The 16,974-nt window shown below is 41.7% G+C and overlaps 1 protein-coding gene across 5 annotated transcripts in view; it reads right to left on the reverse strand.

The window, feature by feature from the left end:
• Positions 1 to 16,974, reverse strand: part of P4HA1 (prolyl 4-hydroxylase subunit alpha 1) — a 38,877-nt gene that overhangs the window by 14,676 nt on the left and 7,227 nt on the right. For 3 of the 5 annotated variants that reach the window (XM_080401646.1, XM_080401643.1, XM_080401642.1), the window contains exons 2-9: positions 15,324 to 15,439; positions 14,331 to 14,427; positions 11,655 to 11,806; positions 9,122 to 9,259; positions 6,319 to 6,558; positions 4,930 to 5,120; positions 4,226 to 4,402; positions 312 to 382 (exon numbers count right to left, since the gene is read on the reverse strand). In XM_080401646.1, the coding sequence (XP_080257772.1) occupies positions 312 to 382; positions 4,226 to 4,402; positions 4,930 to 5,120; positions 6,319 to 6,558; positions 9,122 to 9,259; positions 11,655 to 11,806; positions 14,331 to 14,427; positions 15,324 to 15,411 (1,154 nt within the window). In that variant the 5' untranslated portion in view covers positions 15,412 to 15,439. Of the gene's footprint in view, positions 1 to 311; positions 383 to 1,454; positions 1,526 to 4,225; positions 4,403 to 4,929; positions 5,121 to 6,318; positions 6,559 to 9,121; positions 9,260 to 11,654; positions 11,807 to 14,330; positions 14,428 to 15,323; positions 15,440 to 16,974 lie in introns of all 5 variants that reach the window. The other 2 variants (XM_080401645.1, XM_080401644.1) reach the window with 1 other exon arrangement.

Consider the following 16,974-nt stretch of genomic DNA (forward strand, 5'->3'; position numbering starts at 1 on the left):
GTGTCACAGAAACCCGCGCTGTGCCAACATTTTAGTACGTTAGTAGCACCAGACAAGCCATGCTAAGCAAAAGAGGGCACTCCCACCTGGGCTACCACCAACACTGAGAACTATTTTCTATTCCACCAGACCGCTCGCTCTGCTATATGACAGCTCAGCTTGCTTCAGGCCATTCTCTTTCTTCTGAAGAGCCACTAAGAACAGTGAAGTTGCACAAAATCCTTATTTGCCCCACATTTAAAGATGAAGCAGTACAGCCCCAGAACAGACTTCCTCAGACTGAGTATACCTTTGGAAGACGTTCCCCTTACCTCTTAGAGACTCTGTAATGTGCTGTGGTCAGTTTCCCAGTCTCAGGGTCATGAACAGTAGCACGGCTCAGCTACAAAAAGAGAAAGGACAAGGGCTTACCCACCTAGTAGGCTGCTTTTTTGCCAAGCCACAGGTGTTTGAAAGGGTTCCGATTGGTCTGGATGGTATGCAATGCTCTTAAATTAGCAATATTGGAAGGGCAACAGAAGCTGTAGCTGCCATGTCCAAATCAAAACAAATTGGTTGGAAAAATTTGGTTAAGATTGTCCTTTCACTTTTTTCCTCCCTTTTTTTTTTTCACTTTTTTTTTTTTGTTTTGAACTAGAGACTTTCTGTAATTTACGATGCTGAGTTTCACAGACAATTCCTCTTCGCCCAGAAGTTTAATTCCTTTCAGAATTTTAGCTTAACGTTGATGGAATGTGCGGCCAATCTTTAACTACCACTTTAAAACCAGAGGAGGGAGCAGGCAGAGGGCAGGTGGTTTCATTTAAGGGCAGCCAATTTTAGAAAACATTGGACAAGCTGGAAACAACCAGGCACCCGGTGAAAACGAGCTTGCCTTCTGCCACATTTGTGTCAGGCAGGAGGTAAAAGAGCCCAGACAGGAGTACACGGGATTATCTCAGACAATTAAATGCCATGTGACTAATGAAGGTGTGTTCTGCATGCCACTCCAGCTGTCATGCACAGTAAGGACTTGAAGCAGCTCTTACACCCTTAAAGGCACTTTAAGTGGTCTGCTAGATTTTACAAGGAAAGGAAGGACAAGTATTGGTTGGTAAGAAGAGCAAGGGGAAGACAGACCCCCTAGAGTCTACTGGATGTTTTGTAGCATCACCTGTTTTTTTTACACTGCTTGTAGAGACTTGCTTCTTGTACAGATTGTTATCTCAGGACACACACTGAGCAGGTGACCAAAACAAAGAAAAAGAAGAAATCAAAATACACCCGCAGCACTTCCAGCTGAAGGAAAAGACTGAGAAACTCAGCAGTAACAGCCTGTTACAGATCTGCATGTAATCAAGCGGTGGGCTACAAAGCCAAAGTTGTCTTTTTAGACCACCTCCTTTTTTCCCCATAATGAGCAGAATCTACACACTCATTACAGGCCCAAAACATCTGGCATAGAGCTCTCTTACCTTTTGCTAATTCTGTAATGTGCCGTCTCCAAGGCTCCTGTTATGGGGTTTGAAATGGTGGCTCGCCTCAGCTGTGAAGCGAACCATCAGAATAGTTGCATTACAACGCACATACTGCATCACAGCAATCCGACCATTCAGAAGCCTAAGGGAAGTGTCACGCAAGCGCACGCAAGCCACCCCGCCACCTTTTGCGGTGGTTTTTCTTTTATGGAGGGGGTGGAAATTCACAAAGCTGTGATAGGGAAGGAGGGAGAGTCTCCAGTTTTAATAAAAGAGAGGGGGTTCAGGCTTTTTTGGTTTGCTTTTTTTAAACAGCATTAGAGAAGATCAGGTTTTCCAGGAAGCAATGTTTCCATTTCTGTAGCAAGAAGAACAACAGCTGTCTGAATAAAGTAAACTAGAAGCTTTCATTTCCTTCATATTGCAGCAACTGCTGGAAGCAGTACAATTATTATGGCACATGTACAACTGGTCCTTTGTTAGCACTGTCCTACGCATGTAAGAGGAGTTTTACAGTTAAATTGAATCCAGCCAACACTGTGATCTTGTAATAAGCCAAAGACAAATAAACCCCCACCTTTTTGATCCTTTCTATACCAAAAGCAGCAATAAGTCCTGCAACACTGACTGCTAACACAAACTACCTGCTTAGACCAGAGACATTTACCTTGTATTCTGATGTCACGCAGAGAATTCTTGGTTCAACGCTTTCCCTTCCCTCTATTGCACTCCATTTACTTGACACCATCCCATCTGTGCTGATCCTCTGACTCAGAACCTTCCGCGCACCCTTTAACTTTGTCCATGCGCTATCAGACACTCTCCATCAGGCATAACTGGAGAGGCTGATTTGTAGAGCCCAGATTTTGGAAGAGGCACAAAACAGCATACCAAGTCCCAAATGATTAGAAGTATTTTTCTATTGTTAAAACACACTAAATAAATCAAGGCCTCTCCATGCCTACCAACAAGAAAAGGTACTGGGAACTCTTCATAGGCTGCGCCTCCTCTCATCCCATGCAGACACATGTAAGAATCAAGGCACAAAACACGATTCTAGTGAGACTCCCCTAGCTCAGTAATAAGGCTTCGTCCTGCCAGTTCAAGCTGCCATCATAGCAGAAGGCTGGGCACGGATCAGACAACGTGGTCTTCTGAGGGGCAGCAACAGTCACATCCCAAGCATCGGGCAGGAGGAGATGGACCTTTCAGCTCAAAAAACGCAGCCCTTGTGCTACACTCAGTAACGAGCCCGGCAAGGCTCGCAGGAAATGTGTGGAATGCTAACCGCATACAGATGCTTCTATGCTAATGAACTACAGGTCTCTAAGTCTGTACCACGAGCCAGACATCTGATAGGAAAGCAATTATCTCAGCAAGTTCAGAAGTTACAATCACCATTTTCACAGTTTTTTGTCTTCCGTGCTGAGACTTATTTCTACTCCATACAGAGGCTATTTAATCGTATTCCACGGACGTAATGCCAGACCTTTTGCAGCACCAAAGGGACTTAAATCATCTACAGACAAAAACCACTGGGGCTCTGATTTTTAGACCTGCAGCAAGGCTGCCTGGCAGGAGAACAGGAAGAGACATTTTACAGGTTAAGTGAAGAGAATTGCTTGTACTTCTTGCTTACAGTTCAGAATGATACCTCAGAAATACAACATATCAGCCTTTGGGAAGCTTTTAAATTGCCTTCAGGCTCCCTATTACTCAGTGCAGTGGCCAAGGACAGTCTCACCCTCGACGGGCCCAGGTATAACTCACAGCCGGTTTACTTTGCCACAGACCAAGCTAACAGTCTGTCCTGTACTTAACACACTTATCCCCCTAATCTCCATCTGCTCACCTCTCTCTGGACAAAAAGCTATTTAGGCTAAAAACCAAAACAAAAAAGCAGGAAAATTGTGTTTCTACAGGTTTAAATCTTATTTTAGAAGTCACTGGTAACTGATGGAAAAATAAATCAATTTATCTTCAACAAACATTTCGAGATGCAGAGTCACACCAACTGGATACAGAAGGCGACTCCATCAGTTTGCTGTTTGGCTTGCATGCTCCTGTTGACTTTGACAGTTGAGCTGCCCCGGATCACCCTGAATTCAGAAACAAGAAGCTCAGGATCCAGTTTCTGAAATAGGATTTGGTGAGCCAGCATTGTGAATAAGCAGCTGAGTGCCACTGATTAAGTACTGCCCTCTGAAAGCTCTTTCATCTGCAGGCAACTTCAAAGCCTGGAAGACAGAACTCAAGTTTTATACTGAATGGAGAATGCAACCGTTCATTCTTGTCCATACAATGGCATTCCAGGCCCAGAGAACAGCTGCCTTTCCCCAGATGGCACTCTTCTCCATGTCACAACTCTGGCAAATACAGACTTAGAAAAGAAAAAAAACACACCAGAAAACCAAACAAAAAACAGATGACAGGTACGCTTCAAGGCAACCTAGCTGGAGTACGTTTGTTTTCTGTCGTAGAACATTCTTCTCCTTATCTGAAATAGCATCCACTGAAATTGTGTTTGCTGAAAAGCTTGACAATCCTGCACTGCAATTACCAGGCTCTCTTAACTACACAGGATTTCCAGCTTCCCCACTGCGTCCTTCGAAGAGCACGTCACCAAGAGCTACAAGGTGAGAAGAGCAATGTGTGAGCACGCTGCACACACATGTGCATTCAAGAAGGGACAGAATCACACACACTCACACAGAAAACTACCGACAAAATCTAAGATTCCAAAAGGCAATGAAGTGTAAGGCATTTACCCTCGGCTTTGCTAGTTCTTTCACAGTTTCGATCTCTTCATCGGAGATGATGTCAAGGAAGCGAACAATCCGAGGTTTGTCCCACTCATCTTCCTGTTTGACAGGGCCCAGAATGTATCTAGGATTCCTGTTTCCGTCATAGTAGCGGCAGAAGAGTCTTTTTTGTCTCCGAGGTGTCTGAAAGCAAGGTGGAGCAAGCCATCATCAGAGAACTTCCATACGACATTAATCTCTCTTAAGAAACAGAAGACATCCCAAGAACAAGAGACAGGAACAATTCACTTTCCCTATCTTAATGCCATGTTACAAGTTAAAAGAGATGCTTTAAGTTTGAGAAATTAGTACTTTCAGCATATTAATGTTACTTTGTAATACTGCAACACACAGTACTTTACACAGTCCTATTAAAAATAATTTTCTCTCTAAAAAAACACCCTCATTCAATTCCATATGTAAATCTAGACTTCCAGCATCCTTATTCCACTAATTACATTGTGTAGCCTATGCAAGTTAGTCAGCAGTGCCTATGGCAGGATTACTTTTTGTCTACTGGACGGAACAAAAATGGGGAAGAAATCCAACACACACTAATCAGTCAGCCAACTGCTATAACAACTTCCTTGCTCTTGTGCCACATACAAATTCTTGACATTGTTTTGTAACAGTTGGTTTCAGATATTTGAAAACAGTCTACTCCACTTTACCATTTTGAGACCCTCCCCACGGCACAGCATTTCGTACTTCCTTCTCTCGGGCAAGTAATCCTTTTTCTTAACCTCAGTGTCCTTGTCCATCTGGTCTTCTGAATCTGTACTGGACTTATTTGCTTCTTTTTCTTTAGCCATGATATATTCAAAATATTTCATGTTCCCATTTGCTCTCTGATGTTCAGGATCTATTGACAAAGAAACAGACAAGTATCACTGGCAAGTTTCAAACTTGTGAACAGGTATCCAGAAGAGGCTATTTACAAGAAGAGAAAGAAAACAGATGCACACTACTTGCTTCTCAAATAGAAATGAGAAACATCTACTCTGGTTTGAGAGCATTCGCAGGATAGCTAAAACTCTGAGCTAAGCTGGAAGCAATGCCAGCCTGCAGCACGCACGTATCCTTACTCATCTGCAGGAAAACACACAATGAACTTTCAGAGGTGAGCTCGACTCATTCGCAGTTATGGAACTGCTCACTGTCAGGCCTGGATCCCTCAGTACACACAGAGGCCCAAGCATGAAAAAAAAGGGGGTTGACCATTCCAGCCAATCTCACCAGAGAGGAAGAGAGAAGGGAATGGGACAGGGAGAGAGCTGGGACAGCACAACTGACTTAAACCTAAAAACTTCCCTGACAGGGATCAAGATTTCCGGTGACAAAGCTTTTAACAGTCACTAAACGTACAGAATTAGCTTCAGTTTAATAATAAATAGCTCTCAGTAGCCTTTGCTGTATTAGGCTTAGCTCTGCGCTTCCTGCAACATCCTTTACACAGTCCATCAGTGGAATATTTACAGAACCATACATACTTATCGTATTTTACAAAATGGACAGAATTGTAGCTCACTGTACGGCATTCTGTATTTCTCATTTTTGCAAGCTTTTCATCTCAAGTATGCTTAATCTTCATTTAAATAACCTGCACAGATTTTGCATTCACTGATTTAGTTTCAATTTGATTAATTTTGTTTGCGCTTGTACCTAAGGGGAAGTAATCTCAACACAGCAAAGGAAGATAGAGTAAGAAACCCAAATTTCAGGCAGTATGACCAAGATGAGTAAGTGCTTAGAAGCCAACAGTGACAGGAGGCAGAAAATACATCAATAGGAAGGAGCAAGCCTTAACCGTGACGCTTTCTGACATGGCAGTTGAGACTAACTGTCCCTCTAAAAATATGGTAACAAAATATAATTTCTGGCAAGTCTGAATTTACTGAAAAGTACACATCAAGATGTTAACATCAGTACCAACCCATTTAAAAAACCCTATACGAGTCAGAACACAGGCAAGGCTGCGCTCCCCGGTACAAATCCATAGCTAGCACCTGCTGGAGCACAGAGCTAGATGGTGGTGAGCTGTGGGTCTCCCTTTCACATACCCAGTTCCAGAAGGCGTTTGGTGAGCATCATGGCTTTGCCCAGATCCCCCTGCTGATACACAGCGTAACTCAGGTAGTCCAGAATGTAGACTTTATCTGCAGAAGACACCTCTCCCTCATCCAACTGTTTCAAAGCCTGTTCCATCCAGAGCTCGGTGTGGTAGTAGTCAGCTTCAGTGTAGGCAATCTTTCCCAGCTCAAAGCAATCTTCAGCTGTTAAAAAGGATTTGTGCTTCACACCTGTATTTGAAGCAAACCAAGACAAACAGAATTTACATAGAATTCCAGACCAGTCTTCAGAGTAACATGCAGTTATTTCTTATTCTTCACAGCAAAGTATATTTCTGTTCCTCAGTACCTCCCTTCTGTGGTGGCTCTTTGTTGAACACTCAGTTTCTAAGTATCTAAAGCCTGTAAATCCTTGGCAGGACACATAAGCAGTTAAATGCAGTTTTCCATTGCTAGAATACCAGCAACTAGCTAAATGTCTTTACCATTAGTGAAAAATCCAGTAAAATAAACCTTCCTTCTTCAAAACCTCAAACACTTTGATCAAGAGCCATAGTAAGCCAAATATGAAGTTTCAGAGATCTGTTTTCAAAGACACTGCATTATCGCTTTCAAAATGTTACTGAAGCACATCTTGTTAGCGATGGCTTAGTGGGGAGGAAAAAGAAAAATAAGTCAGTAAATTCTCAGCTGCTCAAGATTTTTGAAGTCAGTGATTTTTAGAAACATTTGAAGAGATAGATCTCTGAAAGATTAAAGCACTAGTAAGCAAATTACAGATTCCTATTTTTGCCACTGTAAATTAAGGCCCAATGAAAAACCAAATTCAATCTTGTAGAAAGGAAACAGGACCTGCCAGTTTTACAGCTAAAATTACATTCCTGATTATATCTTAATACATCCCGAATTTATAGTCACAGCTCCCGCAGCTGCATTCACACAGGGGAATTACTCTGTTGAAGATGTGCCTTAAGAGATTAAATAGCTGAAGAGACAGTCCACAAAATGCAGTATCCCACAGAACAACTTTTGTTTCTGCTGATTAATTAAACACCTTGTGGTCTATCCGGTGCTGCCAGTGTTTTTAGTTTTCTAAGCCTGAAGCCACAAGCTCTAAAATAACACCAAGATTAGGCAATCGGGCACGGTGGTGGTGGAGCGCTGTCAGACAGAGATCCTCTAGAACGAGTAACAGGTTTCAGGGCCATAGGCCGGTACATTTAGGGGCAACCTAACATCCACAGGTGAAAAGGCAACTCTTAAAACGGTGCTTAAGACAGAAATCATCAAATAGGGTTGAGAGTTAATATAAAGAAACAGCACAGCCTGTAACGCAGGAAAGAGAATTAGTAAGTGGTATGACAGTAGTTAAGATTCTGATCAAAATTTGGTGGCCTGGCCCAACAAAAAATCCCTGGGAAGGAAGCCAACGAGCACAAACAAGTGACCACATGGGATGTCCCTCACTCTCTGGAGCCCTGAAGAGACCAACCTGTTCTCTTTTGTACTCTAGAACTTTCAGGTTCTGCAATTACACTTTATTCCACATGGTCTGGACAGCTGATTTCTTCAAAAGAAGCAATCAACTACAGCCCACCCAAAGCACTTAGTCTTGTATTTTTTGTGCGGTTTTAAGAAAGCAATAACCAACTACTTATTGTATTAGTGTGAAATCAGTAGGTCTTTGAGACTGCCTTGAACTAAACCCAAACCAAGGTTGTACACTGTAACATACAAAGCCAATTACCCTTAATTTTATTAGGCATCTGTCCACAATGAGTGCTTGCAAAAACACATATGGATTGTAGAGAGCTGATTTTTTTTGCCAGCTGGCACAGTACTATTTTCAAACAGAGGAAACCAGGAAAACTCAGCAACGAAAGAGTCTTCTAACAAGAAAAAAGTGTGTTGTCTTCTGCATATAAACCCATTAAAGGTTACCTCAGGTAATGCCATATAAGCTCAAGTCTGTGTATACACTCTGCCTTTTGTTCTTCAGTTTATACATGCCATTAAGTTTAATCTCAAAGAAACTTCAGTCACGCCCAATCCGAAAGGTCCATCTTATCCATGAGAGGGAAAGGCATAATAAATGACAGAACTGTTCTGTTAAAATGCATTACATTGTGCAATAAAACCAGGTATCTGCCAGTGCGCAACCACTTCAACACAAAGAAAATCCTCACCCAGGCAAGATTTTATTGCTATTGAATTTTTATTATAAACTATTAACACTAAATTATCTTACTGCAACTACAAGAGAGATGCAGACTTCAACTACAAAGATATTTTCAAGTTCTAGCACAAGCAGAAAATAAGCATGTGAATAAGGTGAGGAGAATGACAGGACAAAGGAGAGTCTCAGCGCAGAAAGAAACTTGCATTCCGTGCAGCGTGTTTTATCCGCGTGCCCTTGGGCGGAGTGCTGACAGTAGAATGGAAAGGCAACGAAGCCAAGCGGATGTAGTTTCCAACAGAACCATCACAGCAACAGACCCGACAGCATGCCAGAGCAGGTCAGCTCTTCCAGCGTTCCTCTTCACCGCTAAGCCTGAAGCAACAGGTTTCTCTCTTTCGAGGTGTGGCAGAATTAGAACTGACACCTCCATCAACCTATGTTCAATACCCCACATCATGCCACTTTCCATGAAGTATCAGCTAGCTCAAATGCTTTCCTGTTGCTACCCTCACACTACGCGGTTAAGCAAGACAGAACAGAGTCAAATGATTTGTAATCAGGACATTTTGTAAAAGGTCACAGTGTCTTCTGAAAATAACATTGATGACTCTTTACCTGGAAGATTCCCTCTTGAGAGGGTGTCTGTGTCCAAATTATACGTGTCTTGAAGCCGCAAGAGGGCTTTTGCTGCACCGGTCTGATCTTCATCATTTGGGAAAAACTGCCGCTGGATAGTCATGTTGGAGATAAAGCCTGGGCAAGACAGCGAAACACTTAGCATCCTTTGTCCCCAGGAATTCTATAAACTCTATGCATGAAATAACTCCCTACTCAAGGGAAAAATTAAGTTTAGGAAAGTCCATTAATAAGCCAAGAAGAGCTATCAGCCCTGCAGAGCAGCAACAAATGCCCTAAGTTTGATCCTAAAGGCCAAGAATACCCGTTCAGTTGCACACAGAAACATTTTTGTCTTAAAAAAAAATAAAAAAAAGTCACATACAACAAAAAAAACACCCCCACATTATAGATAATATATTGGTATGTTTTGCAACCATTCTGCTCAATCTGCCTTTCAAAAGGCTTTTCATTTAGTAACAAGGAACTTACAAGTAATTTAGAAGAGGGAAAAACAAAACAGTGCTAAGAATAGCAGTGTAAAGATTAAGGCTGGTCAATAAAAAGATGAGAAACAACAATGCTGATGTCTGCTACCTGCCAACAGGTTTTGGTAAGACTTCAGGCAACTAGGCAGTCCCTGCGAACCTAACCGCTTTCTGTGGACTTGGGCATTAACATATTTACGTAGAAACTTGAGAAACACACAAAGTTAAACAGATTTCTCAAGATCCAGCTTCACACAACTCTGAATTGAACTCAACCCACATGTTGAAAAGTAAGCATTTTGATTATTTTTTTCTGGTGAAAAGAACGCAAAGAAATTATCAAAAACTTGGGGGCTTTTTAAAGAAGCACCAGGACAACACTTATGGAACAGAAGACAAGCAGATTCTATAATGTAAAAAAATGTTCTCTCTAGGAACCGTTCCCTGGTCATTAGCGTTACACGTAATCATCTCCCCTGTTAACAGCCGCTTCCCAACTCCTCTCTGGTGAACACACAGACAACCACTGCTGTTACTTGAAGGGGCCACCTGCAGAGCTAGCACATTATCCTGTCTTCTGTGGGAGAACTGGTGCTATTTTTCCCCTTCTGCTTCTGCACAGTCAAGAGGCTGGTGGGCTGTTTGCATTGAGGAGGGAAACAGATCTCTAGAAAGCCAGAAGGGCAGAACCAGCATCCTGGTACCCACAGCCACCAAAAGGAACATCATCAAAGTCCACCACGAGGACCTCAATTGGAACAAACTGACACCCACTCCAGCATTTTCAGAGAAGTGACTTTTCTACTCAACAAACTCTTTTATCCCAAGATCCAGGAGCACAAAGAGCTTTACAGTATTAACTAAGGACAGTGACAATATGTTTGTTAAGCTTATCCAATAGCCACCAGTAAAAAACTAAGCAGCACAACCAAAACCAGACAAAGCACAATATGCAACACTCAGCTGCAAAGCCATCCAAAAAATAACAAACTGGCCAAATCTGTGATTTTGGCCACACTCTAGCAGTCCTTTTCTAACTCTTTAACACTATTAGTTTATGGAAAGGCAATCCTTCTTTAAAAGCTACCATAGCCTTTCACTGCTATGCATCCTTTCTTTCACTACACTATGCTTCTCCCAATATTCTAATACTTTCCTTTTTCCTGATGATTTTTCTCAAAACAGAACAGTCCACTTGGGGTTTCTTGTTTTTTTTTTTTTCCCTCCTCTCCTCTTTTTCCTCATTCAGAAGGACTTAAGATGCACTGGTTCAGATTTCTGGCTGACAGGTGCAGTTTTTTCAGTTGGCATTATTCAGTCCTTCACAGCAGCAACAGGGAAGCTGAACATGCTGAATCCTTACCAGAGACTAACCCTGGGCCTTTTTTGAAAGCTCCACTTTTTTATTGTTTCTTACTACAAACCTACACCTTGTACTAGTTACTTGATCAGACAGATTTTCACAGGTCAAATATAATCATCCAGCTTCCTTTGTGGCTAAGCATCTTTCAGAGTCAACTATTTTATGTCCTGGTCCCTGCTGAAGAAAGAGGCAGCAAAATGTTCACTATGCTAATTCAGATCAGTTCCACAAATGCTCAGTCTCTGCCAACATTCAGGTTTTGAACCATAAGACCTTAACTCTGGGCATATCAGCAGCAACAGCACCTGCCCATACTCACAGACAGCCCCACGTCCTGCAGTTCTGTTCCCCTTTTTCTGTTCACCAGTCACCACACTTAGAGATTGAACTTCCTAAGATACTAGTTCGCAAGAAGTGGGAGAATATATGAAGCAAGCCCTGACCCTTGCAAAATTTAAAGCATCCAAGGAGATTACTCAGTTTAAACATGGTAATTTTCCTAAATTTTTGGAAAACTTAAATTACAGCACACTGACAGCAAAAAAGCAGGTCTTTTAGGATTTTTTATGAGGGCACCTCAAAAGCAGACCCACAAATCTAATTCAAACCATGACATGTGAAAGACGTAGTCAAGTAAATGCAATTATAATGTGATCCTTGTTCTTACTATAGGCACACTTACCATCAGACATGTCCTTCAGAACCAGGCTCTCCAGCTCACCCCACTCTGTATTAAGCCGTTTCATCAACTTGAACGCATTTACAGGATGTCCTAAAAACCCCTCTGGGTCTTTTGTAGCCGTATCTGTCAGCTGATCCAATTTCTCTGCCCATCTATAGTGAAAATATAAATTCGTTAAAGTCTCTTGTAGAAGCCTACCAGCACTGTAAAACTCATTTCAAGCTACTCAACAGTCTTTGTTAATAAAAAACCCAACACAAATTGCAAGCTTTTACGTCATCTATATATAATGAGCTCTCCTAGAAGGAACAAAAAGGACTTTCTTCTTTCTTCCCTTTTTTTTTTTAAAGATCATCTTCCTCAGCTGCAGCCTAATCTCGCGTTGTTCTTGAGGCCTTTTTTTGTTGGAACTGCTCACTACTGAACAAATTCCTTCCCACAAATATCGCATGCAGTATACGAGGAGTTTCATTATGAGTTTTCATACAGGACCAATCAAAAACAAAGCATTACACATATTTTTGACATTTTTAAATGTTCTTTTTCCTAAAGCTTACAGAACAGTAGTTCAATGCTTGTCTCAAATTATTTCATGTTTAGACACGGGCTCTTAAATCTATAAGCCTCTTGCTTCCCACCACAAAACTGCCTTCCATACTGGGAGCCTGTATTAAGAAAGAGGTAGTTCTCACACTCCCAAATGAGGAGCCCAGATCAGCTTTCTGATGCTACAGCTCTGACTCCAGAAACCTCTCCAACACCACTGGTGACCTCAGCCATTCACAATTCCAACGCACGCTGAAACAAGCACACCTTTCAACAACTGCTGCTGTTCATCTATCATTTTACCAGGAACATCCAGGGAGTCTGCTCCAGTCTCAGTCAGGAAGCACGTCAGTCATGCTCTAAGCACCAGTGCTATGCTACTACATGTCTGCAAAACAACCAAACTTCCCCTCTCTATCCCAAACAACGCAGATCTAGAACATGAAGACATGTAACAGCACCCTGGTAACAGGATAAATCAACTCTAAAAAAGCCACACCCCATGGAGAATAGAAAACATCAACACCACTATAAAGCAAATCCAAAACCTGTAGCCTGGAGAGAACTTTGCACACGAGCTGACATTCAGCTTGTTCCAAAATTTGGTTTGCCTGAATTAAGTTTGCCTGCTTTACCTGAGGCAGGTAGATGTTTACAGCTGTTAAAGGTGCCACTACTTGCCTTCACTCTTCCCACGCTGTCTTTAGTTGTTTTTCTACACTCTGACAGACCCTATGTCTGGGTTCTTGCAGCAGCAACATGAGTGAAGGGGTTCCCTCCAAAATGCAGTGATCCACGTGCTCCCATGGCCCAAGCCCAGCTTCCAGCAAGACCAAGACTGAAGAAACAGGTTTCAACAAACTGTGCATTCACACTGCAGGTCGAATCCATCATACATTACTATCAAACCTAATGAGTAGCTGAAAGTCACTGCAACCGTGAGCCACAACCACAGAGCCCTGATTTCTTTCCAGTAGTTTCTGTTTCATAGAAGCCTCCACCACAAGCCACCCACAAGGTGCGAGCCATCCTCCACATCTCAGTGAATTACCAACTTTCAGTGAGTTTAAGTCAACACAAGCTACCAATATCCTTCAGCCAAAGTACAGAGCCCAACAAACTTAAACAATGCTGGCATTTCTTACAGATTCTTCTCTCTCTCTGTGACAGTTAGATTAACTTTTCTGACCTGACAGTGAGCACCTCTAATATAATAAAAACAGAGCTGCAATGCTTGTATGGTAAATTCAATTTATACACTTTTGGATGCCCAACTGGCATGCTCCCATTTAATTTGTAGCTGTAAAGAATACACTTACATAATGTTCTAAACCTATGAGCAATTCCAACTCTGTATTTTAAGTGATTAAAAAAAATACAGTCCAACAGAGGTATCTTTCTTCCTAGATGGTAGAATATAATAGACAAAGGCTAAAATAAAATAATGCATCTACCTAAAACTGTTTAAACATCCTCATGATAGATTTATAGACATTTCTGAAAGCCAGGTAACCATCCCGTTCAAGGATCCAAAACACTTATTTCTAGCAGGGATAAAATCTGACATACTGAGCTCTGGTCCTCACACCTATAGAGCCGAGCAATAATCGGGTCTCTTGCTTTTACACAAGCAGTAAAGCAGTTTTCTTCTGCTTTATTTTACTTTTAAATCTAAATACAGCATGTAGAAAGAGACTCTGCTCCATAGTGGGCTGTTACCATTCATTGGTTAACCGCTCTTGAGCAAAGCAGCCACAACACTTTTTAGTGCTTTCACATCTAGTGCATCATTGCAATCCTTCTAACACCCGTTTGGAGACTTCCTGCATATTAGTTTCCAAATTGTCATTCCAAGAATTACATCCCTTGGGAATTACATACAAGCAGGAGTCCTAAAGTGAAGGTATCATACAGAGAGCAGGTTGATTAGATTTCATCATTAGAAAGCTGCCTAAAACAAACCAGTGGCTCGGAGATAATAACTTAGGACAAAAAAAACAGCAAAACCTGCTAGTTTAAGCTTTGCCTCAGAGGAAAAATTCCACAAATTTAATCAGCCTTGGGAAGTACTTTTTACATAAGTATGGACTCTAATTATTAACTATTAGCATTATGAAACAAGCTGCTTACTTTTTGATCTGTTCCAGCTTGCTTTCTTCTGCCTTGATGTAATCTTTCAGTGACACCACCAGATCTTTTTCTGTATTAATTAAGTCTGTCATATGACCTAGAAAACAAATGGGTTTGGTTAGACAAGGAGAAATTAAAAAAAATGGCGAATTACACACATTCTTCCTCTTTTCTACTTCCTTCCCTTCTTCCCCCAAAGTCTTTCTGCCATTTGTTTAAGTAAGCCTGAAGAAATATTTAAGTAAGGCTTCTTGCCCTTTTGTGTTTTTAAGCAGAAAATCTCCTGTTGGACCAAGCTTGTTGCCATGGAAATGAACATAATATCACTTTTTATTATTAGAACTAATTTAGGATTCATTTGGAAAAGGAAGTAGGTTGCAACAGAATAATCTTTCATCCAAGCATACATAATGTAGAGCAAATAAAGACAAAGCTACAAAAATATGCAAAGTCTTCATGTTTAATATACAATACTAATCCAGCATTTTAGTTTGAAGATTACTTGCATGACTTCAATGGGTCCCCTAACAGACTGTTATTAATTAGTAATTGCTTCATTTCCTGCTAACAGGCAGCTGAACTGGTTCATCATGAAGTGATAAGGTCCGCCATCTTCAGCTGTGTCACAGGCCATTAGAACCCCAGAGAGAGTATGCTCATCCTATCACCTACATAAATATGTACCCTGAACAGCCGTTTTGCTTCCTTCTACATGCGTGCAACAGTCCACGCCAAAAGTTGTGTTTAAAATCTAATACCTGTAAGAATACATAATGAATACAAAGCCTAGCCTGGGTCACTAGGCTAACCGGACTGACTTAACTCAAAGCACGTTTCTCTCAAAAGGAAGAAGTCAATGAGGACCCAAGAACTAGTAAATGGATTCAGTTCTGTACCAATTAAAGCCCTGGATGTCATTAACACGGAATCAGATTTTAGAGCCATCAAGAAACTCTTTTGGCTATGCAGCACGTACACCAAAGTATGTCTCACCAATGGAAGTGAAGAAATCCGTATGGGCATAAGAAAAAGGCAGCAGAAGTCCAAGGGCTACGGTATACCAAATCTTGTTGAATGCCATAGTCAACAGCTGTCACCTCACCACAAACCTGTGAAAGAAACATAAAGTAGGTTAAAAAACACCCTATTCACCAGAGAGTTGAATCTACCTTCAAAAGAGACAGCTTATTCTCTTAGGGCTGCCACTAGTTCTTGAGGTGGCAGAATCTCAAAAAGCTTGAGCAGCTCTCTAAGAGAACGGATACCCTTCTGCAGCCTTTCTTACACTTTTGTCTTGTGTGGTAAGAAACAAAAGTATAGCTTGGAGAGAGGGTTTTCACAGGCACTCTTCATCTTTTTGACATTTAAGACACACTGCAGGTAGAGCTGCTTCACAAAAAAGCACCAAACAACGCACGATCAGAAACTGGGAAAAAACATAATACCACGTTAAAATACATATTATCAAGTTCATCCACCCAATAAAAAAAAAAAAAAAAAAGTTTCCTTTGATCCATTAGAAAGATGCGAGTGGAACAGGTCTAAATGAAAACCTAACCGGTCCACAGAGTAATTTACTCACGTAGTCCTGCTCTTCAGCTGCCACCACCACGAAGCCAGCCTCCATACCTGATACAAAAGGCTTCTCTGTCTGCTGGTCCTGTTAGTCCCTGGATAAGCCCAGAGCAGGCTCACAGGCAGTGCTTTCTCCCACAGACAGCTGCCAAGCTCTCAGCCTTTCAAGATCCTGAACACTCCTAACAGCCTAGGATTTCCTTGCTGCTGCATGCTTTAGAAGTAATTATGCAGTCTTGGAATTCACAAGATTAACTTTTTTCCAAACACAAAAAGTCTCATGTATTGTGTATCTGCTCAGAAAACTGAAAACAACTGCATGTGCTAACAGAAACTATTGTACAACTCTTTCAGTGGCAAGACAACTAATGAAGAAAAAAAGAAATAAGAAAAAAAAAGCAACATCACAAAGCAAGTCCAGCTACAAAGTGGTTTGGCTGATTTAGGGAAGAAAGCAATATGCTTTTGATGAAGTTAGCAGTACTGATAGCACACAAGATAAAACCAGGTGTGCCATTCACACAAGGAAGTGTAAACGAAATGAGGAAAGTGCAAAAGTCACACCCAAAGGAAAATCACTTCACCTACAAGTGGACATACTAACAGGAAACATTACCTCGACTGCAGAGTGCAGGACCTGTACTCATAGTGCACCTGAGAGGTCAGGAAGCAGTTCCTTCCCTCCCACCTCGAACACTACAGAGAGAGCAGTACTTGGGATTTCCATTTACTGACTCAGTGGACTGCCTCTTGGACAGGGCAAGCACAGTTTCCCTGGCACTAACAGGAACAGGAAACTATACCAGCCTAGAATAGCAGCACAACCGCCAACTCTTGTAAATCATCTGAAATCTGCATGACCACAATTGAAGGGCTGAAGCATTCTGACACGTTCACTGGCAGAAAGTAAGTTGTAAAGTAAAAATGTGCAGCAGGAAGCCTGGAGTCCTGCTTTTTCCCCAGTGCAGTGACACGCCTCAGCCTCACCAAGACCCTAAACCAGCCCTGCTGTCCACAGCAGCATTCCTCACCTCTGCCTTTGCTTGCTCGTCCCCTCCACGAGCAGCCA

This window comes from Falco punctatus (assembly GCF_963210335.1).
Source record: "Falco punctatus genome assembly, chromosome: 9".
Taxonomy (NCBI): Eukaryota; Metazoa; Chordata; class Aves; order Falconiformes; family Falconidae; genus Falco; species Falco punctatus.